The 24,382-nt window shown below is 41.0% G+C and overlaps 1 protein-coding gene across 1 annotated transcript in view; it reads right to left on the minus strand.

Annotated features, from left to right (window-relative positions):
• Positions 1-22,966, minus strand: part of DCDC2 (doublecortin domain containing 2) — a gene marked incomplete at its 3' end in the record, with an annotated part of 71,224 nt that extends 48,258 nt beyond the window's left edge. Inside the window, exons 1-3 of the mRNA XM_081996845.1 lie at positions 22,629-22,966; positions 17,661-17,712; positions 4,594-4,608 (exon numbers count right to left, since the gene is read on the minus strand). Coding sequence (XP_081852971.1) covers positions 4,594-4,608; positions 17,661-17,712; positions 22,629-22,921 — 360 coding nt within the window. The 5' untranslated portion in view covers positions 22,922-22,966. The remainder of the gene's footprint in view (positions 1-4,593; positions 4,609-17,660; positions 17,713-22,628) is intronic.
• Positions 22,967-24,382: the final 1,416 nt, after the last annotated feature.

A 24,382-nucleotide genomic window follows, 5' to 3' on the forward strand; every position in this document is an offset into this window, starting at 1 on the left:
TCTCACATTTCTCAAAGGCCCTTCTGAGCAGTGTAGCCCTCCCAATCTCTGTTTTCTAAGAGACTTAGAGGACATGGAGTACCTGGGGTACTGCATAGAGCTCTGGAGTCCCCAGCACAGGAAAGACATGGACCTGTTGGAGCGGGTCAGGAGGAGGGCCACCAAAATGGTCAGAGGGATGGAACACCTATCCTATGAGGACAGGCTGAGAGAGTTGGGGTTGTTCAGCCTGGAGAAAAAAAGGCTCCAGGGAGACCTTATTGCAGGTCTTCCTTCCAGTACTTAAAGGGGGCTTATAAGAAAGATGGTGACAGACTTTTTAGCAGGGCCTGTAGCTATAGGACAAGGGATAATGGGTTTAAACTAAAAGATGGTAGATTTAGACTAGATAGAATGAAGAAATTTTTCACAATGGGGGTGCTGGAACACTGGCACAGGTTTCCCAGAGAGGTGGTGGATGCCCCATCCCTGGAAACACTGAAGGTCAGGTTGGACAAGGCTCTGAGCAACCTGATCTAGCTGAAAATGTCCCTGCTCATTGCAGGAGGGTTGGACTAGATGACCATAAAAGGTGCAATAGACTTATGTATGCTCAGGTTCCTCAGGTGGTCTTGAACCTGATCTTCTCTTACAGTGGGAGGCACTTTGCTCCTCCAGTCCCCATCTTGCAGTCCATCCACTCGGGAGGTGTGGGAAGAGAGATTGCTAGTGAAGACTGAGGCAAAGAAGTCATTGAGTACCTCAGCCTTCTCCTTATCTCTTGTTACCAGTCTGTCAGTCTTGCTCATCAAGCTGGGTACTGTTTCTTTGACCTTCCTTTTCTGGCTGACACACCTATAGAAGCCCTTCTTATTCTTTGCATCCCTAGACAAATTCAGCTCCAGCCACGCCTTGGCCTTCCTGACCCCATCCCTACACAACCGGGCAGTGTCCTTGCACGCTTCCTACAATACCTGTCCCTGCTTCCCCTGCCTGTGCATTTCCTTCTTGCCTTTTAGTTCGTCTTGCTCTCATACAATGAGAATTTTTGTACTATACTGTACATAAACTATGCCTTAATGCCTAAGGTAATTGCAATACACACACTTGCTGTTAATTACAGTGTGCTCTCAATCAGGTGGAAGATTCACACCTCTACTACAGGCTTGGAAAGAGAGCAATAGATTGTTACCATACAGCTCATTAGGGGAGGCAAAGGAATTTTTGGAGACTGCCAAATAATTTAGGAGCTCAGCCATTCTTGCAGAAACATTTAAAGCACATTTTTCAGACCATAACTGGTTGCTTATGTCACCAAAATTTGAGAAGAAAGTTTACTGAGTCTCTAGGAAGAAAAAGAAAACACATCTTAAACTGCAACATCTGAAAACATTGCTTACATTGGGCAAATAACCCTTAACGGCTGACAGCAGCAATAGCAATCTAATAGAGAGCTTCAGAATACAGAAAAAATAAAGTAAATTCCTAAAGAGTATGCTACTGAAGGCTGAGGCAATATTGATTTACTTCCATAGCATCAGGTCCTAATATTTAGGCATCCAAAATGGGAATGACTTAACTTGCTGCACTTACACCCTTCTGCATAGCTGCTAGGTTGCCAGGCTAATCCCCTATAAAGTATCCAATATATAACTAGTAAAGCCGTCTATCGCTTTTTCCAAAAGTTGATTCCTCATCCATTCCTGATGCTCACTTATGCTGCTGATACCTATGCTCAAGCTCTCACACACTCCAAACAGCCCATCAAACTAAGTTCTCAAATCCAGTCTGCAACACACAGGCTTCAATGATACACACCACTGGAACTAGTTAGAAAGCATTCGCTAAGCATAAAGGAGCCCTTTAGGATAGTCCCAGGTGTACCCAATTACTTAGTTGTTCCTGCAAGCTGATGAAACCGTTAATTTTGATGTAGGCTCCTCAGAGGGCCATCATGTTATTGCATGCAGCCCAGTCACCGGGCCCCTGAGAAAACAAGCAACCTGACAGATGTTAAGAGCTCATTTATTATTCAAAGCATTGTATTTCTGCCAGTAATAGATACTGTGGCATCAGCTTGCAAGCCTGTCTTTTGGGTTATTCTCTCAAAGAGACGTTAATATTCCTGGCAGCCTTCTGTGGCCTAACAAGTCAGCACTGTTGCTCAAGCAAACAGCAGGGGACTGCAAGATAGGACCAGCTTGGGCAGAAACTTAATTTTTGTCTTTTCTACCTAAACAAGGCCTAAATCAGAACAAAATACAATCTTGCATTGTTCTGCAAAGTGTGTCTAAAACAAACGGACCTCCTATATTAAAAGGTGAAAAGAATATGTTAGTGCAATGTTACATTTGTGAATGTAACACCACAAAAGTCAGTGCATGGAAACACTAAGATGACTATGACACTATTAAAACACTCCCAAGTATTTAGCACAGTGCATAGAGAAGACCTCAGTTCCTGCGGGCTTGGAACAGAGTAGCCCAGACTAAATTAAGCAGATGCTGGAATGCAGTGCCACAGAACTCTCTGAAGAGTCTTTTGCCACACCTGACATGAACAGCGGGGGCGAGCGTACTGTATCTTTTCTTGGGATCCACATGCTCTCAGGCAGGTGTTGAGGCTATCATTGTTTGTCTGGAAGAGCGATAACTAACGCCTTTGGGACTGCTTGCCTCCTGAAGGCACATTTTACACCTGGTCTAATTCAGGGGCCAAAAGAAAGATAAATATTTATCTTCATCCAGGACACAGGGACACTCTGATGCTGCAAATGAGAGAGAGGAAAGGAGAAAATAAATATCTAAATTATATAGAAATTTTTAAAAAAACAAGCAGAGGGAAGTGCCTGCACAGGGGTGCTGCAAATGAGCTGTGTACACCACCTTTAATTTTGAAGCTGGCAAGCATGCAGACATACAAGCAACTACAATATAGTATACTATAGTATTCCACAATGCACAACAGATAACTCTTACAGATGCCCAATGTATGTTCTGGCTACAGCATAGTATATCAAGCTCTCCAAGTACAACAGCTCAAAAACTCAGCACAAGCAACCCCAGCCTGCTCTGAAGCCACATTTTTAAAAAAACAGTTTGGCTAGATTTACACTGCACTGTGATTTACAAAAAAAACCCCCAAACAAACAAAAAACCCACAAACAAACAAACCAACCAACCCACTCCACCCCATACACCATTCCTCTAATTAACCTGACTCCTGTTCTTTTTTCTTTTTGGCACAGTCTTCAAGTTACCACCTCATATAGTTTAGAACAATTTCTGTCTGAACAACGTTAAACCATTTATAGTTATGAAAAGCAAGCCACATTATTTCAGTATACAGAAGTATACATTAGTAAAAGACCAAGTGCTCAGCCACTGTAAATCAATCTACTTCCTTTGAAGTATATGGAGTTATGCCAAACCACCCCAGCGGAAGACCTGATCCAGGATTTAATTAAAGAATACATGGTTCTGCTCCTATTTTGTTTGTAGGAGGTACTTCAGCATTGCAGTGTCTGGAATAGCCTGACCCCTCTGGCACTGCCGAGTTACATATTAACAACAATGTGGTCCTGGGTGAAAGTTTGCACTTACATTAAGAGACCAGCACCACTAGCCCCCTAAACTCTTTATTTTCTTTTAATTTCACCAGCCACATTCTCAGCTGATGTAAATCAGCACTTTCCCATTTACGTCAGCAATTGTAAGCAGATTTACATTAATCAATGGTCGGGTCCCATTATGATTTTATCTTTAAGTTTCATATATTTTCAGTTTGCATGAAAAGACCCATTCAAGGGCAGCTTCCATATCCTGCTGGCAAATGTTGCCAACATTTCATAATTTGTGATGAGATACTCATCTGAGGCATTACATGACAACATACAGCAGCAACACAAAGCATTTAGAGGAAGGAGAAAGCATTGTATCGGTTGAAACTTAGAAGGAACTTTAAGTAAGCTGGAGGCATTCCGTCAAATGAGAATTTGCAAGCCAACAGGGGCTAAACACAGTTGGAAATACACCATAGGATCACAGACACTCAAAACCACCATAATTTTTACCTTTCTATTCTACAAAGAATTTGTTATTTCCCACTGTGCCTCTTACAACAATAGCAGTGTGGATCTTTCTTGTGGCAGAGAGGAGCTACCACCTGTGAAAGAACTTTGCAAAGCCGCTTGCAGGGTCTGGGGAAAAACAAAGCAGCTAAACTCAACACAGGCTAGGTTCTGGGAGCGGGGATCAATCTGCAGTCTTAAGATCTCTGTAAACACTCCAATTTCAGAATACATTCTGCAGAGTCTCTTAGAGCCCCACATTCATTTTCAGTAGTAATTCACTGTGATTGAATTTGTATTTGCTGAATGTTAGCTGCCGCTGAGTGCCTCCTAAGATCCCTTTGAAAATACAAAGCCAAGATCGCAGATCAGCATCTAATTGAAACATGGTAAAAAATTCCACACCCTCACAGCTGCTTTATAACAACATTCTATACATTTTTACCTTACACTAAAAAATATGTTAAACATTCACAAAATTTAACAAACACAGACAACTTAGCAAACACATACAACACATTGCACAATCTACTTTAGGTACTTACACCTTCCACTGTAGACTGTCGGGAAAAAAAAACAAACAAAAAAACAACAAAATGATTCAGCAGCCAAACCACTACCTCAGGTATACTATCATATATACACATATGAAAAATAGGCTTTGTAGGAAAATAATTTTGAATTCGTGTGTGCATATCCACATGTGTATAAATGCATATAATGTGTGCGTATGCATACATATATACAATAATTTAACACAATCTTTGTTAAAAAAAAAATCTATTATGGTTACGTTCAGCTGACCCCAGGAAAGACTGAAGATCAGTTAAAACCATGTTACTTCTTTTTAGAATGCTATGGATGGGCTTGCTCATGCAATGCTTCTAACTCAAAGTGTTACATTGGGAAGAGAATGTTACCAGTATGGCATTACAGGGAAATCACCATTGGGAATTGCTATTCATGTAAAGACTCTGAGCAACCCACACATTGGTTTGAAATACACAGATAAATAAGAATAGTTTTCGCTCCTTTCTTCAGAAATGTGCTAACTAGTAAAAGGTAAAAAACATAATCCCTAAAATGGAGTTGTAGTAAAATGGTGTGTATTTGTTTTGGTTGGTGTGAATCTATTTGCTGACCCCCATGCATAAAGTCTTCGCTTCTATGAATGCTACATTATACTTTTCACACTCATTATTCAAATAGAGACTGGAAAGTAGGACAGACCCAGCAAACTACACAACCTCCTGTTGGCTACTCAGGGCTTGCAAGAGGTGTGTGACACTTCAGAGAATCAACCCTTGTATATCAGAAAAGTATACAGTTCATTAAATAGTATTTTAATTGTCCTCTGAACATACCATGCTGCATATTTAGTATCTAAAAAGGTGACTTTTATGCACTTGAGAATAGTTTCAAATAGAAATGTGACATTCTTAGCTTTTCTTTTCCCTCCACTGAATGTTAAATAATTAGAGACATGCTAACTACAGAGGTCTGGCAAGCACTTTCACAAGCTGCCATGAAGACACAGGCTAGTTACCCATAGCTAAGAAATGGTATGACTATCTGATTTATTTCCTTTTCTTACCAGAAGTGCCCCCCATCAAAGGGAGCAACTGAACAACTGCAAGATTTACAGGTTTACACATTAAAAAAAAAAAAAAGCCATACTGGATGGCAGCAAAGCAACAGTCAAAAAACCGTAACCTCCTTGAACCAGATGTTCTGTGCTGGTTTGATTTATACAGTTTTAAGTGCTGGCCTTTCTTATTGCTCTATTAATATAGTCCTGGGTGCTATGAACATCTCACTCATTACTCACGTCACTTTATAACTAACCTTTTGAAGTTTTTAATATTTCAACACAATGTCACATTCCAAATTTATCAGCTCATGCAATGAGCCATGGCTTTGCCAGTTTGTTACAATGGCCTGTTTGTTAATCAATGTGCCCAGGAAAATTGAGAACAAATATTTGCATTCCCCCAGGGTAGAACGGGGGTCAAAAGAACCAAAACCCCGTTTATACACACCATCACCACCCTCTGATGTGAAAGAAAGGAATGTTCAAGGTTCAGTGATCAAAAGCAAATTAGAACGATAAGTTTTCTAAAGCTATTACAGCATAGGAAACAACTTACCTATTTCATAGAAACGTGACTTTTTTTTAAACGGGCATTTTTATACACTTTGACAAAAGATGCAGAGTCAAATTCACTCAGGTGTTTGGTCAGTACAAAACTACTTCAGTTATCCTATGCAGTAATTAACCTGGATAATCTACATTTCCCAGGCTATTTTGACATTGCTAGATGGTACACTGGATAGTATAAAACAGCCTCGAGCAAGAGACTACTAGCCTTTCTACCGGTGTGGATACAAAGCACCACTCAAACTGCTATTAACTGACCGGATATCCAAGTTTACATAAATAGGTCACAACACCACGGCAGTACACAAACTTCTCAGCCCACATAAAGCATAGATGAGCCCGAAATGAACTATACCAGAACAAATGCCCATATACTGATTCAGGGAGCCTTCTAGAGCACAAGGCTACTACGAAATTCCCAAAGTATTTAAAACTGCCCTGTTCACCTCCAAGGTAAATCACCCTCCTTTTCAGCCATGGTAAGTGAAATGGAGTTCATCTCCCCTATGCATCCGGGCCTAAGTCTCACCCCATCTAGCTAAGCCCTGGAAAGAAAAATGTTTCCCTGGGGAACTGTCATAGTTTTGGGGCATTGGATCAGGGGCCAGATCTTCAGCTGGGATAAATCAGACAATGGCATGGCCTTACTGCCCAGGCACTTAGCCTGTACAGTGCTCCAAAATAGATCACACCTGTGTGCCTTCTGGATCCCAAGAATAGCTCCTAGTTTTTCTCCGAGTTGCATGATGCTATACCCTACGCTGCTTACAACACACACAATGATGGGATCAGTAACATAGATTTTATTCAAGCAAATAAAATGATCCTGATGCTCATGTTTGTCACTGACATAATACTGCCAATTCTGATGACTTTTTGCCCCTCATAATTTGTGTATTTTCCCCAAATTCCTCAGACTCGTTTAAACCAAAAGAAAGTCTCTGGCCTTCATGGCTGATCAGAAGGGCCTGAACCTGTGAACAAGCGACAGCTGAAGAACAAAAAGCAACCCCCCAAAAATAATTTTTTTTTACATAATTTTTAATCAAAGGTAAAAGTTGTTAATGTTTCTAGTAAGTCAATTTAGTATGCAGCAACAAGTTTTTAGTGAGACTAACATGAGCCTAACTCATTAAAAGCTTCAGTACTGGCATTTCATCCCTTCCTCCCAGCCTCCCCACAGACCAGAAAGAGCAGTTACCCTACAGAACAAGGCAGACACGTTAATCAAGTAAGAGACCAACTTTCAGGTTTCATACCAAACTCAATACAGACAATTAAATCTCCAGTGGCATAAACCAAAACCTCTACAAGTCTTTCTTTTTCTCCAAAATCCACTAAATTCATCTGTAAGCAAGCTGTCAATTAAAATGCTCAGAATTACACAATTCGGGAATACAGAACTGTAAAAAGAGAAATTTTATTAATTCACAGGCCCCATTAGAAAAAATAACACAGTTTATGTTTTAACAGGATGTCTGGTCAGTTCTTCTCTGATTCCTCCTGGTATTAGATTATAAACACTCAGGAAGAGTATCTGTTTTGTATGTTTGGCTCTGCTAATTATGTTTCCAGGATACTAAATACCAAACAATGACATATAAAGTTTAACTATTAAAGATGTTGCCCAGGAGATTAAAGATGTCTATCACATTTTTTTTAATCTTTGTATTTTGATAGTTTTATTCACTAAACTACACCTACAGTAGAATTCCTAAGTAATTCAGCATCAGAAAATGAGAAATTCCTTATTCAGTCTGCGACAACAGCAATCACATTGGTCAGATATGGAGTAGCAAGAGGGTTTAGTTTTGCATATTGGCACAGGAATATCAAGTGGACCTTTATACACAATTCATTTCCAGACATACAAATATTTTGTGTACAGTAATTTTGGGTAGCACAAATCATGTTTATTTCTTTCTAATTCTTAGGAAAGAATTAGGAAATAATGTTCTGTGAAGACAGATTGTTTTGAAATCAAATGGCTATAATTTGCACATGCTGGGATCATTTCTAGTATCTTTTCAGGCACTCTCTTACCCTCACAAATCTATCAGAGAAAATATCAATGAACCATTTCTAATTTACAATTAAAAGTTAAAGTGAATCAAGAGTCCACTCATGGAAAACTTACAAGTTTTTTCTTATGATTAGACATGTGCATTATTTGTCAGATATGATAAATGCTAGGTTTGAAATAAACAATAATTATAAATACTGCAATTTTTTATTAGAATGTACTTGGAAAAAATATGCAAGTATGTTAGGGACAAGGTATATCCAGCATAAATATACCAAAATAATTTGTGAAATCAAGACAACACTATAAACTTACAAAATTCAATTTTTGCAAACTAATCCAATCATATCACTGCTGACAGATGAGTGGTGACTCCACTGTCTAGCAACAAAGATGCACAAGGATGCAGAAGAAACAATTGCTGTGTATGATACTAAAAAAATTGAATTTTAAAATATGGAGGAACAGAGGGACACAGAGAAATGACAGCTCCTCAAAATGCTTTTATAGCAACATCTCAGATGTTTTTTTGGAAAATTCTGATAGCAAGTTCAGATCTACCAAGTCTCAAGCATTGTGTTTTCTACCTCACATCCTCCTGTCATGGTGCCCACCACTTTTGTCAGCACTGGACAACAAGGGAACATTTCCTGGCCCAGGATCTCACCAAGAACTCAGTGGCCGACTGACCTAGGCTGTGATTTGCTGATTAACTATGGCCCACAAGACCCCACAGCAGGAGCGGTACTAAGCTGATGTGCTGCAACTGGAGATCACCAGTAGAAGGCATGTTCTGCCAGTCAGTTTCATTCTGCAGTCATGCTTCATCGCAGGAACAGACACACTCTATGAAGTTCCCTAGCAAGCAAACGTGCTCTACTCCACGTCCTAGCATATGTCTGTGTCATCCAGCATGTGACCAATGCGAGGATTAACAGGCACTGGATTGGAAAAAGAAATTAAGAAGTTTCAAAATGTTCAAACACTCATTCAAATCCTTGTGGCTACCAAGTGTTTTCACTAGAGGGAGAGATGTTCTGGGGTTGCATGCAGATACAAATATTCAGGTCATACATGTGTGAAAGCTTTGAAGAATCTTTACTAATCCTCTGAAGAATCATTAGTAAAAATATTGATTATTCCATTCTACAAATACTCCTCTGAATATGACCGCACCTAAACCACCTGATAAAAGAAGCAGCTGCAACTGAGATAGAGCTATGGAACGATAAAATATGCTTACGTAAAACAGTGGGGAAAAAAATGATGAATCACTGGAAGAATGTGACCAGGACACAACTACTACATGTGAGGCAACAGAACTGCAGAAGGGTACCCAGGCTGAACATGGGAGGAATGTAGAGCTGGAAAGGTGGGACAAGACCTGGTGGGTGCTGGGCAGCGAGTCTCTAGTGTATCTCTTGCACCAGGGCCCCTGACATGCATCACTGAATCTGACAGTCCAGAAGCCATACACAGCCACTTGTAATGCTAAATGACAGCACTCCAGAATGAACCCACCACTCAGAGAAATTAGGTAAAGTGACTCTGCCTCAACCAGCCACACACTTGCCTCAACCAGCTCTTACAATGCCCATTTTCATACTTACTGCCCTACAGCAGTTCCCAGTTGATGTGTAATAATGTTATAAACAGACTGTAAGTAGGCAAATGTCATAAAATGTGGACCAGGATGTTTTCATTGCTTAAACATCATGGAAAACTGCGGCGAACCTAAGGAAAGGAGTCTACATCCTCCTTATCTCTCTATAGTATACAGCTAACTCCGGATGTGCCTTATGAAGAGTAAATAAAGTAAGTAAAGTAAGTAGATTTTTCTTAAATAACTTCATAAATGTTTTTCTAGAATATAAGTCTGCAAAAAAAAAATCTAAATGGAACACAAATGACAATGAATCTTGAGCAGCACAAAAAATACTTGTGTTGGAGCTTGCCACACAATCACCTTGACCTAGAAGCCCAGGAGAAAAAGTGAAATGCAGGCAAAAAACCTCAATGTTTTTACCACCCAAGAAAATCTGTCTGCTATCAACCAAGGGCAAATCTATCTACATGGTCAGTAAAGCAGCTTAATGCAGGCCTACAATGAACATTTGATAATAGATGCTGTTTCATACAGACACTATAACCTTCCTTTTTTCTTTCAGTTGCAAGTGACTCATTCTTCAATATCAAAATACATCTGTTTTTCTTAAGTGCCTGCAATTCTTTGCTTTTACTATAACACATTGCAAAGTCCATTTACTTTGATGTGTTTAAAAAACTGTTGGTCATAAGAATTCAAAGAAGAAAGAAGGTTTCAGCTGAACACAGTTTTGTGAAACAAAGAGAATTTAAAACAAATAGTTGCCCACAGGATTTGTAAATACAAAAGCTCAGTTAATTATTCAGCAGCTTACCCAGCCCCAATGACAAGTAAAATTAATTTTTTTGAGTGCACAGGGATACACCATCTAGATCAGAGATACTGCTTAGAAAAAAATAAATGTCCACACCCTACACATTATAATTGGAAAATAACATTCAGTATCTTTTACAAACAATTAAGCTTATAATAAACAAATGGTAACTCTGTCAGTCCATATTTCCTCAAGAGATTAATTGTTAGATTCCTCAAGCACATAATTTAAAGTGTATTTGTACTTGCAGAGCACCTTCAGTACAAAAGGGATCTCTCTTGCAAAACAAGAGGCTCAGCTGCCAAAAGAAGTGATGGATGGAAACATACCTGAGGAATAGTTTGTATCAAAGCTTTAGCGTGGGTCAGGATGAAATCTTATTACTACTTTCCCTACCAGTAATGTAACCAGAAAAAGTTTTGAGATATATTACAGCATGAGGGCTCTGCCAGAAAGCTGCCATTTGCTGAGACTGACAATATTCCTATGTTTCTGGGACAAATGTCTTCTTTCACCCTTACTGCAGTCCTCGGTTGAAAGAGAGAGAAGGCAGAAATCTGAACTTAGTCTCTACTCTTGCTCTCTCCCCAAAAAGTCTAAACTAAGATGGGATGTGACAATTCTGAGGGATTAGCTTGTTGCAGAGGCCATCAAAGGGAATTGAAAAATCAGACTTTTCCTAGGAAACTTGCTCCAGCCCTCTATGCAGAACAATTACGACAATGCTACAGTGCAACAGACATGTCATCACTTACCTGCTGAGATAAACAGCAAAATGGAAGGGAAAGAGTATTGCCATGTCAGTAAAACACTTGAGCCAGATACAAATTTGCTCATACAGGCAGTCTCTCTCTCTCCACAACTACTGCTCACTGCCTTTAGCTCTGATTTGATCTTTTCTTTCTCCCTCTTCATAACCTGCAGCTCACCCTTCTGAACATCATGCACACTCCTAGTCAAGTGAATTTGTGGCACTGTGAAAATCAGCTGAGTGGCACACTGATCTGGTGTTACAGCAGCACGAGAACCAAGGGGCTTTTCCTAAACAGCTGCACTGCTCCTGTTGCTAAGGAGATCAAGGTACAAGCAGGCAAGGAAGTGCCCAACTCACTTAACAGTGGATGAAGTGAGAAGAGACAGATATGTGGCTTTCAAATCACACCAGCTCTAGCAGCATGCAGCAGGAGATAACTTGTGAGAATGTGCTTGATAATTGCTCAGACGTTACTGCATCAAGATTATCTCAGAAACCAGGGAACGGTGATCAGGTGTTAATATGAAACTAAACAAATTGCAGACATATTCTGAAGTGAAAAGGATCTTGCAGGCCTTTCCCATTCTAACCTCCTTCCTTTCTTCTGCACAGTTATCAATTTTCTCTTGGACTATTCCCATGCATATGTCTGACAGTCTGAGGAAGATTTGCAAAAGCAAAACTGGTATCAAGGCATCTAACTATCTTTGAAATCCAGTGACAAAGTACCACAACTACCATTGGTATTTTTGAAAAAACAACAGCATCCTATCTCTTTCCAGGCCCTAGGCATAGCTCAAAGTCTACTGAAGGCAATGATCACTGAACTTCAGACATCACCTGAAGTGACACTACTGGAACTCCTGCTGCTTAGAAACATTTAATAAATGTTCATCAGTATCATTTTCATGCACTGTTCATCAGTATAATTTTCCTGCACTTTGCTTCTATCACAAATTATATCATCCTGCAATAGGATATCAGAGTGGCTGTCCCTCATTCACCATCCTAAACTGACACTAGTCTATACACAAAACTTCACCCAGAAGAATAGGGCTGTAAGTTCAAGTCCATATCTGGGTTAGATTAGTCAATAAAAATACATATTTTCCATCATCTGAGCATTTGACCCATTTATTTCCATTGTTTGGAGGGCTTAGACTAGTAAATTAGATTTTTAGAAATTAGACACTGGATTAAAGAAATCTACCATTGATATCAGAAATACTAACTGATAATGAGATTATTTCACTGAAGACCACCTTGAAACCTGATTTATATCAGCAGTAGAAAGACTAAGGGCTTTTAAAATAATTTTTTTTAGAAGACCCAACTCTGATGGTTCGGACTTACAGACCAGGACTACAGTTGTTTTGCAAGATTTTAAGAGCATTGTTATTACTGTCATACTTCAAGCATTTTTAAAACAATGTTTATTTTTAAAAGAAAAGCCCTTGAAATTAAACAGCTATATGCAGTTGATACACTGGAAAAAAAGTAGAAATACAAGCTTTCTTGCATTGCTCTGCTTATGCGCTTTTGGATGCTGACACTACTGATGGGGGACATGTAATACAGTCTTTCTACCTCATCTATCTTTCACTGAAGACAGCCTATGGTGAAAGCAGCTACTGAAACTATTAAGGTATTTAGAGGTATAGACCCTCATCTATAAACCTAGCTGTTTAGACAGAAAAAAATGTGTCCTCTCAAACTAGCCTAACCCATATAGACAATCACAGCTATTTGCGTGTTCCACTTCTCACATTAAATAGATGGATAGTGCCTAATGAATTACACAACATTACATAATTGGTTCATTGCTGTGTTGTTACAACAGATCTATGTTAAGACCTTCTTGATAAAACCTTCCCCAGAGCTCCTCTTGTCAACTAGTAGAGGACACAGAGAGAACACAAGTGCTCACTACCTGTAAACCCTTGTTAGCTCCAAACGTGTCAGGCACAGTAAGGTGCAACTTACAGACCATGGTATTTGAGAAGCTCCAGCTAAAACTGAACCAGGGCATAACAGAGAGAAATAATATTGTTCTCATCAGGGACAGAACCTGTTCCCAAATGTTAAATCTCAGCACCTTGCAAGAACAGATGCTAAAGGACTTTATTAGGTGAGTTCCCAGAATACACGCGGTGGAGAACTCTCCTTAATTTTTCCTTTTCCCCCCTCTCTGGAACACCAGGACAGAGATTTCAGTAAAGAAGAGAAACCTATTTCTGATGGACTACCTTTTCTGTCTTGTCACTCTATGAGAAAAGTGAGAAGAGGGTTTAGTGCTTTACACTTCCTCACTATTCTTCTTTCTGAATGTAGGCCACCGTATTTACACTGTCTTGAGCATGATTTTTTTCTTATTTAATTCTAGTTTGACACACATTTTCTAGTTTCATGTAAATTTAAAGCAATTGAGATGCTGCCTTCAAAGAATAACATTAAAGTACTCCAAAAGCAGATGTCAAACATTTGGCAGTTTAACTTACACAAAAGAAAACCTACAGCTGCTGCATAAGATTTTCTTCCTTTTGCCTCTCTCCTCACTAGCCAGAATCAGAAATAGATATTTGTAACCATTTTACTGGAGAAAAACCCAGACCGAGAAACACTCATGAGGTAGGAAATGCCAAATTAGGTGTGCTTCATACAACCAGAATTGATACCCTTGTATCTAAGCATGATGATAGCATCCTTAATCACTGATCATTAATTTCTCAAATACTGTTTCTGTGCTACCTTTTTGAATTTTTCAGGTCCTTGATATACGGCACTACGCAGGTACAGAAAAATTGTCATCACCACCAGGCCAGCATCAATGTGCTTCCAAGACTTGGTCTAGGGGAAGCCAGCTCTAACAGCTCTAAGACCATCTCCTCCTGTGGGCAACAGGTTCCAAATGCACCACCAGCACTCAGGAGTACTGTGGCACAAGGCCATTTATTGCTGTGACTGCTCACCCTTGAGGCCATGGCCAGAGCAAGGCCAGCTGCCAGGTGAGAAAGGTGGGAGGCAATCCCCAGGAGCATGCTTGAAGAACAGTCTTTGCTGTCTCCAGGCTCCAGCTAACAACAGCACTACTGAGGTCATGAGAATGGGCTGGTATCCAGCGCATTAATGTGGGAGCCCTGGCAAATTATACTGTGTTCTAAAAACATTTGAGGGGTTGGAGGGGAGCAAAGAAGGAAAGGAAGTGAAGGAAGAGAACCAAGGGAAGGAAGGAATGAAAAAAAGAGGTGGAGCTAGGCTAATAGTTCAGCACCAGCACAAAGAGAGCAGGAATTGCCCTGGTAAAGATCAGTCTGAAAATACACCCTGATGTTAGCCTGGAGTTGCCTGTATGGCCATCAGTGAGCTTTTATTCAACACCTAGCACACTGGTCCTTGATCTGCAAGAAGCCTGCAAAGCTGCAGTGAGCCAAATAATAAACCAAATAATTTTATTCATTTCTTTCCTTCCCCTCTCACCCCAGCTCACCAGAACACTAGAAACTCAGACTTGACCCACAAATTTCTCTGTACATGCATAACTCCGTGGTAATCTTCCTACTGAAGTCTTTGAGACAATTCATAAACTACACCATCCTGAACTTGCAGGACTGAGCCATAAATTTCTCTGTTTAGCAATGTTGTTATTCACACATACACTGATGTTTTTTTTCTTCTTCTAATGAAACAAACAAGGGAGGATTTTATTTCTGAAATTCAATCTAAAATAATGCCTTATGAAAGCAAAGCACCTTTGTAGGCTAGCATCAAAGGTTGCTACAAGGCTCTATGGAAAAACATGATTTTTTTTGTTTGCTGATGCAAATCCAGCAGAATCAAAGAGAATAAAAATGTAGCAATAATGCTGGCTTCCTGGTCCTAGATGGTCCAGACCATCTAGGTTTTTGATTTCTAAGTGAATGCTTGAAAAAAGTAAAACCAGAACTTGCTTCCTCAAATTGTTTTAACATAAATATATTTAGGCATTAAAACTGTTACTAGCCCCTTGAAAGTTCGTTCCTAGGACTAAATGATTAAGGCATGAAAACAATTGTGTTATTCATAAGCCCAGATAAAAATCTGTAGACTATTACTAGGTTTCATCTCATTTTTATGACTCCTCAAATAAATTAATCACGTAAGGTTAAACGCAACATGGGGAATTAAGCTCTCCACAGAGACCGTGAAGATTGAAAACATAAGTCAAATAGGAAGAAAGAAAGCTGAGATAATGTTTACTTCAAAGCACCGAGAGATGGCTGAAAGTGTTAATATACAGTAAGCACTTATTCCAGAAGAAATAATAGAAGCCTCTCTTATCAAACATGCAACTGTAAGTAAAAAACTCACAACTTCTACCACTACTTCTCCAACTGCACAGATTTTCTATTATAACAAAAATCTGCTAAGTATTTGCTGCAAAATCATCAGCCTTAAAACTACCCTTAAAATAGCAAGTCTGTGGTTGTCCTGATAACTGGCAGTATTGGGAGATTTGGTTAAGAGTCTTCCATGAAGACAACTACCTTCTCAGCAAAGGGCATATGGAATTAGTCACACTGTACACTATTAACAGGAGTCACACATAATAATGAATGCACACTATCACATTTTCAGAGATAACTAGAAGTAATTTCTCAAGTTCTATTTTTCTTGTTCTGGATATGCAAGAATAATTTTCTTTTTCACCAAGACACTGTTTTAGCATAAAATGTGATGCTATCCACACATTCAGGTGTTCAGAAAAAATAGTGAAGACTGGTCATACATCCAAATGTGGGGTTTTTGCTTCAGAATTATGTTTTATGTGTTGAAGGTTCAGATAAGTGCAATATTGCTATTGTACAAACATTTTGCCTCCCCCCAAAATTATTATATCTTTCTTAGATCACAATTGAAAGTGAGATGAATTACTTGATTCTCTGCCTGTGCATCTTATAACACCACAAGTAACTAGTTTCAGCAAGATTCACAAAGTTTGATCAGAGGAGACTCAGGACTAGAACAAGAAAATTCTGTAGGTCAACAATGGAATTTATGAATAAAAGACATGGGAAAGCTTAGGTAGTGGATATGTGAAGGTATGTTGCTCGGTTTTATATACGTGTCAGCCACACAGTATAACCGTGCTGCCTCATCAGTGTTTAATTCATTTTTTTCCTATTTTTTAAAATAGTTCTCTTTCCTTTGTAAAAAAAAGACCCAAACAACAGGGAGACGTGAATGGCTACACAAAACCAACAAAACTCTCTCTGTAATGTTCTGGTCAATTGCATAAATAAATAAACCAGAAAAAAATCCAATTTAGAGTAAATTTATATGGTACTTGTAGCAGCAAATCAAATCTCTGACTTGAGTTTGATTTTCCTGCTGATTGTGCCCACTTGAATGAAAAAAAAAAAGAGTTACAAAGTTATGATCATTTATAAAACGCAGGTGTCATATTTCGTAGCCTCTGAATAAGAAGTGTCTGAGTACTGCAGCAAATGTCATCAGTGCACTAAGGCCTCACTTTTGAGAGTCTCTTAGTACAAGGTGTCCTACTGTCTGGAGACACCTGCTACACAAACCATTAAATTGCTGGAAACCTGGCATGAGAGCACAAGGTAAAAGCAATTGAAAAAATAGTGAGCTGATGCTTCTTGTCAGGACCCATCTGTAATTCAAATGTTTGTTGGAAATCTTTGCTATCTCCATACAGAATAAAACAGTAAAAATAATGCAGTCTCATGTGTCTCACAAAAAAACACATAGTGTTTTTTGAAGCCTGCCGTTATCTCCTCAGGCTACAGCATAGCACTGTTGAAGAGAAACAGGTGACTTTGGAGAATTATGGGCTAGAACTAGTTAGAAGTTTACAGCTGATACTGGCAGCGACTGGGAAAAGCATTTCAACTAAGTGTGAGTTTTTCAAACAAAAATTTCTTTTCTCCAGAGAAAATACCAAGTTTTGGAGAAACTTTTTTTCTGCATGAAAAAAGCTCCCTTAGGTTTATGACCAGATCCAGTGATAACAACATGAGATTTTCTTTACTGAAAGTTTTTAAGTGGATGAAGCAATTGAGAAAGTTGAGCCAAAGACAATCAGTGCATCATGCTCAGAGCAGAGTAATAATCACTGAAAGAATATGTCCAGAATTCTAGATAATTGTATTATTATTATTAAACATAATAAATATATATTAAAAAACAGTCACAAATGCAGGCATGTCACTAACATTAACTGCAGGTTTACTTCTTAAATATTTCAGACATCCTACCTCATTATTGACTTCAGCAGGTTTTTTCTTTGTTTCTCCAATGTCCAAATAGCTGTGGAAGGACAACAGTAACGATTATTTACAGAGCATCCAACTTACACAATACAAATATTTCTGCACTTTTTTCATACATGAAGCTCTTAAAATTCACCATGCCTCAACATAAAAAGTAACTAATTCAAGATTTTCATGAAGGAATGTTAATACAAACTTGAAAGCTAGCCCTCTGGGTTAATACAAAACACAGGGGAGAACCAACCATGTACCTTCAAGTCACTGGTGATTAGGATAGACTGTCAATAACTCCCTTGTCAGAAAGAAGCTCATGTACTACTGTGAGGTGGATTAATAAATCTCAGGACAATATCAACCTACCAGAGTTTTCAAAGTCATCACAGCACAATATCAACCTACCAGAGTTTTCAAAGTCATTATCTTGCCTCTTAGTTTCTCACACTTAGTCTCTGATAGATTTAAAGCTTTCCTCCATACACAAGTTTAACCCAGGGCATCAGCTAAAGTTTAAAAGGACCTACACCACTTGTATTTCAATAGGATGTGGACACATCTGAACACTGTATATCCTGGTTTCTCTTGGTTGTGATGAACCAATAGCATCTTTATAATTATTTTATGAATATATAAAACACAAACCTCAACTGGACAAGAAAAAAAATATATGTATTTGAACAATGTTGCTCTCCATCAGAGTACATATTCCCACAAAAACATTAAGCATTAACACAAAAGCGTTAGTTAAAACACACAGTGATGGACACTAACTGTATGTTGCCTTTCCAAACAACAGGAATTAAATAAGCCTTCAACTATAAGTAACCCATAGACCGGCAAACAGGCAACTGTCTAGGTACCCAGACTACACCAACTCCTTTCCCTTGTCAGCACTCTGAGAGCCATGAGAGCAGCTCTTCTCACAAATGCAGCTCTCAGAAGCTGCTGGCACTGCAAGATGTTTCTAGTTCTCAGCACTGTAGGAAGAGACACCTTTGCGGGCAGTTGTAACTCAGTACAGCAGCACCTTTCAGCACCTTCTGCTGAAAGTGGTAGATGCCCAATCTCTGGAAACATTTAAGGCCAGGTTGGATAGGGCTCCGAGCAACCTGATCTAGTTGAAGATGTCCCTGCTCATTGCAGGGGGGTTGGACTAGATGGCCTTTAAATGTCCCTTCCAACACAAACTATTCTCTGGGAACAAAAATGGCTGGAGCATCTATTCTACACCGGGAGCATCTAACCCAACATCAGGTGACCTGCATTTGTTACAGGTTCTCCCTAATCCCTACTTTCAGTGGGAAACCACAGGTGCTTTGGCAGGCTTTTAAGACTAGAAGACGCTATCTGAGAATGTCAGGAATACCTGATGGCAAGCATCAGTGCAAGGCTCACCAAAGGACCTCAGAGCCCATAATACATCTGCAGCCTTCCAGTAACGTCATGCTTTGTAGCTAATGACTACAATAAGATTTGTTTGCCAGAGGAAACTTTTCTGCCTGGCCAAAGTTGAGAATTCATGAGACCTGCATGAAGGTATAGAGGCGGGGGGGGGGAAGAGAGAGAGAAAGAAAAAGCATTGTTCATTCTTTGAAGGAATGGCAATTGTTTATCATGGTACCACAAAATGGTCACATGGATTTCAAGGCTTCAGTGTATGGGGACAGTAAGACATAGCAAGGCTTCCAGGCAATGCTTGAAAGTGCATGCCAATGCTTTGAAAAAGGTAAATGTAGCAATATAGGACCGTGTTTAAAAACAAAGTGTCCAAGCCTAATGTTTAAAAACAAACAAAAACAACTGTTGCAAGCTTCTCCATGTAAAAAGGAACGAGTTCACTTGAGACCAAAAAAAAGGAGTCTTAAAAGCCTGCAGGACTGAAAAGAAATAAACACCTCAGACTAAACAATTTCAACAGCCTATAACAACAGCTACTGACTGTGATTCTTGTTTTCTGGGCATCTGTGAATTACTTGGAGAGGAGCTAAGAGGAGTGACAAAGAAAAGCAAATATATAGTCAAAGGCTTAAATTCACTATATAGAGGTCTGGGCATTCAGTTATCAAATTCCAGGGATCTACAAATCTGAAAACGTCTAAATAGAGCCAAAAGCTTTTTCTTGAGATAAGGGCACCCAAAAACATCCCAGACCAAAAACTTTACAAAAGTATTCCCATGGCTAAGAAAGCAGAAATATTTCCACCCAATGACTACCCGAGCCAGTGATGAAACTACAGTGTTGTTTAAAGAGACATTGCTGATGAGAGGACAATCTACCATTAACCAATGAGGACAAGATACAAGTAAATAGGCAAAGGAAGGAGGAGGGTAGAGTAGCATGCTGGAAAAAAGCTAAAAATCTAAACCAGTTCCAGCCTAGACATTTTTCTTTCAGCAAGCTGAGAGTCAGGGAAGAACTCCACAGGGGTGCAGGCCCGAATGTGCATTCTCACCCACAACTGCAACAACTACAATACACCAACACAGCTCACTGTATATACACAAAAAAAGCTTGTATTCACTTAGCACACCTGTAAATGACAAAACAAGCTGGGAAACTTGATACATGTTATGGAAATTCCCAACATTGGCTAATAATCCTTCCTTTAAAGAAAATTTCTGCATATTTTTCTAAAAGCAGAACTTTAAAATGCTGATAATTTTTATTTAAAAAAATGAAACTTATCAGCAATTTATATTGACTATATGCCCTCAGAAGTATCTATCTGAAGATGTTAAGATTCAGGGCTTGGAATGACAGAGGTTCACATGCTAAAGGTGAGCACAGTTTAGTCTAGAATTCACTGTGAACAGGAAAGTAAAAGATTCTGTTCTCAATATAAGGCATCTGAGAGGAAACAAATGCACTGCTCAAAGTCGAACAATGACACTTTCAGCTTCTGCTTCTCCTTGGATACCCTCTCCTTTCCACTATGCTCCCACACATCAGTGCCACAAGCCTCTATTTCAAAGTTCAGCCCTGCATAGTCTATCACAGCAATAAATGTGCCCAACAAGCATCACTGCAAAAAAATTGTAAGAAATGTACAAACTTCTTGCTGCTATCAGACCAGATTCAGATCCTTTAGGGCAGATGCTTTGATCTCCCACAGCTGCAACTGCTTTACCTTTGCCTATGCCACACACACAAACATATGCTCTTTTCTTTAATTCCTTCAATTCCTTCCAGAAAACCATCCCTTTCAATTACCCCCTCCCCTGATCTTTCTGGCTAATTATCATTCTGTCTACAACCCAGTTAAGAACAAGATCAATGTTATCTCAGCCTGTCTTAAATAATGCTTGTAAAAGCACTGCCAACATTTACAGCACTATATAAATAAATATTAATAGTGAAGAACTCCAACTTTGAATGTAGAAATGTAAAAGTTCTCGGTCATCCCATTCATCCTCCCTACAGCACAGGACTATGGCATACTATCAAGGGATATATAAATCAGTCTGCTTTTACTGAGTCCTTTAGGTTAGCTTTTCTTAAAAGTATTCTCTTCATTGACCTTAAATACTTGGGTATCTTGTTGCATGTTGCAACCTTAAAAGTCTGAAAAGCTCTCACCATAAAACTCTGACCATAAAATATGAAATTACAAAAACAAATGCTTTTTCCCACCCAAAACAGATTCAGAGTCCCCAATTCTCTACACAGTGCATGCTAATGCCAAACACGTACTTACTTTTAGCCTGTCTGTTGAACATAAAACACATTTAGGGAGGTGAAACATGATGGGCTGACAACTAACAACTTTAAGCCATCCACAGAATCACAGGATTTAATACCAAAAAGATAAGGTACAGCTTTCTTGAGAGCTGAGCACTGCATTTGACATGGAAGAGAGTACAGAAAGGGGTTTATATTTAGCCTGTCATACATCTTTCTCTTTAGCTTTGCAATTGAAGCACAAGAAGCTTCAATAAATCTTCAGAAGCAGTGACAAAAATGGCAAGAGTGCTGACAGAGATCCTGTTTGTTATACACAGGGTTTTGTCCTGAAACATCATGAGCTATTCTGAAAAGTGTAGTGTCCTCAACTCTACACAACCAAGATGAGTGAGGTCCCATAAAGCTGGTAGTTTAGTATATAAATTCCCAACCACCTCCAGATGGGACTGTTAATTGTGAGATTTTTTTTTTTTAATTCAACTGTAGGAAAAATGCCTACAAAGACTGAATAAAACATATAATTAGGCAACTGAGACCATGAAATTCACTGCCAGAATTAAGAACCATTACTGATCACATGCAGAGCCACTTGGAAAACACACCTAAAAGCCCAGATCTCCTCCACAATACTCTCCCAGTCACTCACTAGAAAACAGAGAAACTGACAGCTTAATTCTTGGTGTTTAGGCAGGGAAAAGAAAGCAAACAGTCATCTTTTAAATAACAGGAGGGACTGAGCTATTTTGGTCATAAAAAGGCTATATACCTACCCAAAATGAAGTGATGAAGAGGTGGATAGCTGGGTAGAATATATTATAATTTTTTTAAATAAGCAAGAAAGGAATTAAATTCCTTTTGTGTTGGGAAGTAAGTTCTCAGGCTCATCAACTTCATGGCAGGACTGTCAACACTCCACCTTTCTACAGCTGTTACCACTGAGCACAAATACTGACACTCACCCCTCAGTTAAGCACACACATCACAACATGCCATTGCTGCATGTCCTTGGGGTTAAAGGGCTGTTTCTCCTCTACCATCATGTCAAGGAGATGGCACTGGGTGACTGATGGCAACAGCTCACCTCTAAAGGTCTTTTGCAGTTTTATCTGTTAAAAGTACCTTTCTTTTTTCCTTGGGTCACAGCTTTCAAGTCCTCTTTGTCCAATGCCTAATAAAAGGGGTGGGGGTTCCTCTGAAGTATTGCCACAGAGCCAAATCTCAAATGCTGATATTCAAGTTCCACATAAATCTTATGTTACTTTGTAGCCACTCACTTGAGTTTCTTGAAGGCTTCCCTGCCACCAGCCACATACTGCTCTCCACTCTGAAGCTCCTCCAGCTGCCGGACACGATGCCCACCCCGGGGGGTATAGATGTTACGTACAGCTCCAAAGGGTGCTTTCACCCCGCCTGTCACCTCTTTCAAGAAGACCTCGAAGTTGGACACCTTCTTCTCATTGATGACAATGCGTCGCCCCGGGAAGAAAGGGTCCCCGTTGCGATACACCACCACGCTCTTCACCATCGGCTGCGAGAGCCAGGACGCCTTGGTGCCAGGACTAGTCATGGTCGGTGGCCTTGGACCTCCAGCGCAGCAAGCCACTCTGGCGCGCTGCCTGCACCCGTTTACTCAGGAGAGGGTTCCTGCCTGAGCACCCCTCTCACCTCCGCCCTGACAACTCCCTGCCGGGGGTGAAGAGCCCACACCCACGCCTGGGCACCAGGGCCCACCTCCGGGAGGCAGAGGAGGGAGTCCGGCGCCGCGGGGAGGGATTACAGCCTCCCCGAGGTTTACGGCACAGCTCTGTTCAGCCTTTTCGAAGAGCCGCTCCTCCTAGGCAACCTGCTTTGGCTGCTCCCTGGCGCCTGGGGGGGCTAACGCGGGTTACACTAACCCAGGCAAAAAAAGGAAAAAAAAAAAAACCAAAAAAAACCACCACCGCACGGAAGGAGATGCGACCCAGCAAGAGAAGGGGCTCCCAGGGACCCATGGCCTCCTAGGGTCTTCATCCTCCGGCTTCGCCATCGCGGAAAGCGGCTTGCCGCTACCACCCTCGTTTCCTCGGGAATCTTTATCCCGCATGTTGATCGCCCTTCCTTTTGCCCAGCCAGGCGAGAGCCCGCCAGGAGCCTGACAGACCCAGAACCACCGGCCGCGCCAGGGGCAGGACAGCGCAGGGGCCAGCGCAAATCACGGCTGAATCATTCACCAGGCGGTGGCTGGGGGAAGGAGGACGAGGAGGCGTCGTGCCCGGAGGCGAGGAGGGGGACGCGGGGGAACCAGGTGCAGAAGGAACCGGACCAAGAGCCCCGCACCTGAGCCAGGGAGGGAAGTCCCCGCTCTGCCTCCTCTTCCTCCTCCCCGCTGGCCCGGGTGCTGCCTACCGCCGCCTCTCCCTTGCAGCCCTCCGGGGCTGCCCGCTACAAGGGAAAGGCCGGACGGCTGAGCTGCCCTGAGGGGGGAGCGGCGGCAGCGGGGAAACGCTGAGCCAGCTCAGCGCTCCGACAGCGAGCGGAAGGAGGCGGCCGGGCCGGGGCGGGCAGGACGAGCCGGAGCTGCCCTGTAATGGCGGCTCCGCGCGAGGCAGGCTGCTAGCGAAGCGGCCGTTTTACGCCGGTAACGGTCGCCGCGGAGGGGCTGCCCTTCACACGGGTGTCGGTGAGTATAGGCTTAACCACCCGCGAGTCCGTCCCGTCACGGGCTCTGGCCCCGCCGTAAAGGGCCGGGAGGTTGAGGCGTTGCAGGCTGCCGTCTGGCGCCCGCCCCGCCGCTCTGCCGGGTTGGGGCCCGCCGGGGCGAGCGGGGGAGCCGGCTGCCTGGAAACCACGTATTTCATTCACGCCTGGCCAGCTCTTCTTGGGGTTTCTTACTGAAGGGGTCAGCTTTTCCCCTCTCAAGAATAAAGCAGACTTTTACTAGACCTTCCAGATGAAGGTCATGAAAATGCTAGAGCAGCTGGCCTGGCGTGGAGGCGAGGGCAAGCCACAACCATCGCCAAAAGGCAGTTTCTACAACACAAGTGACTGT

This window comes from Phaethon aethereus, assembly GCF_964289735.1.
Source record: "Phaethon aethereus genome assembly, chromosome: 2".
Taxonomy (NCBI): domain Eukaryota; kingdom Metazoa; phylum Chordata; class Aves; order Phaethontiformes; family Phaethontidae; genus Phaethon; species Phaethon aethereus.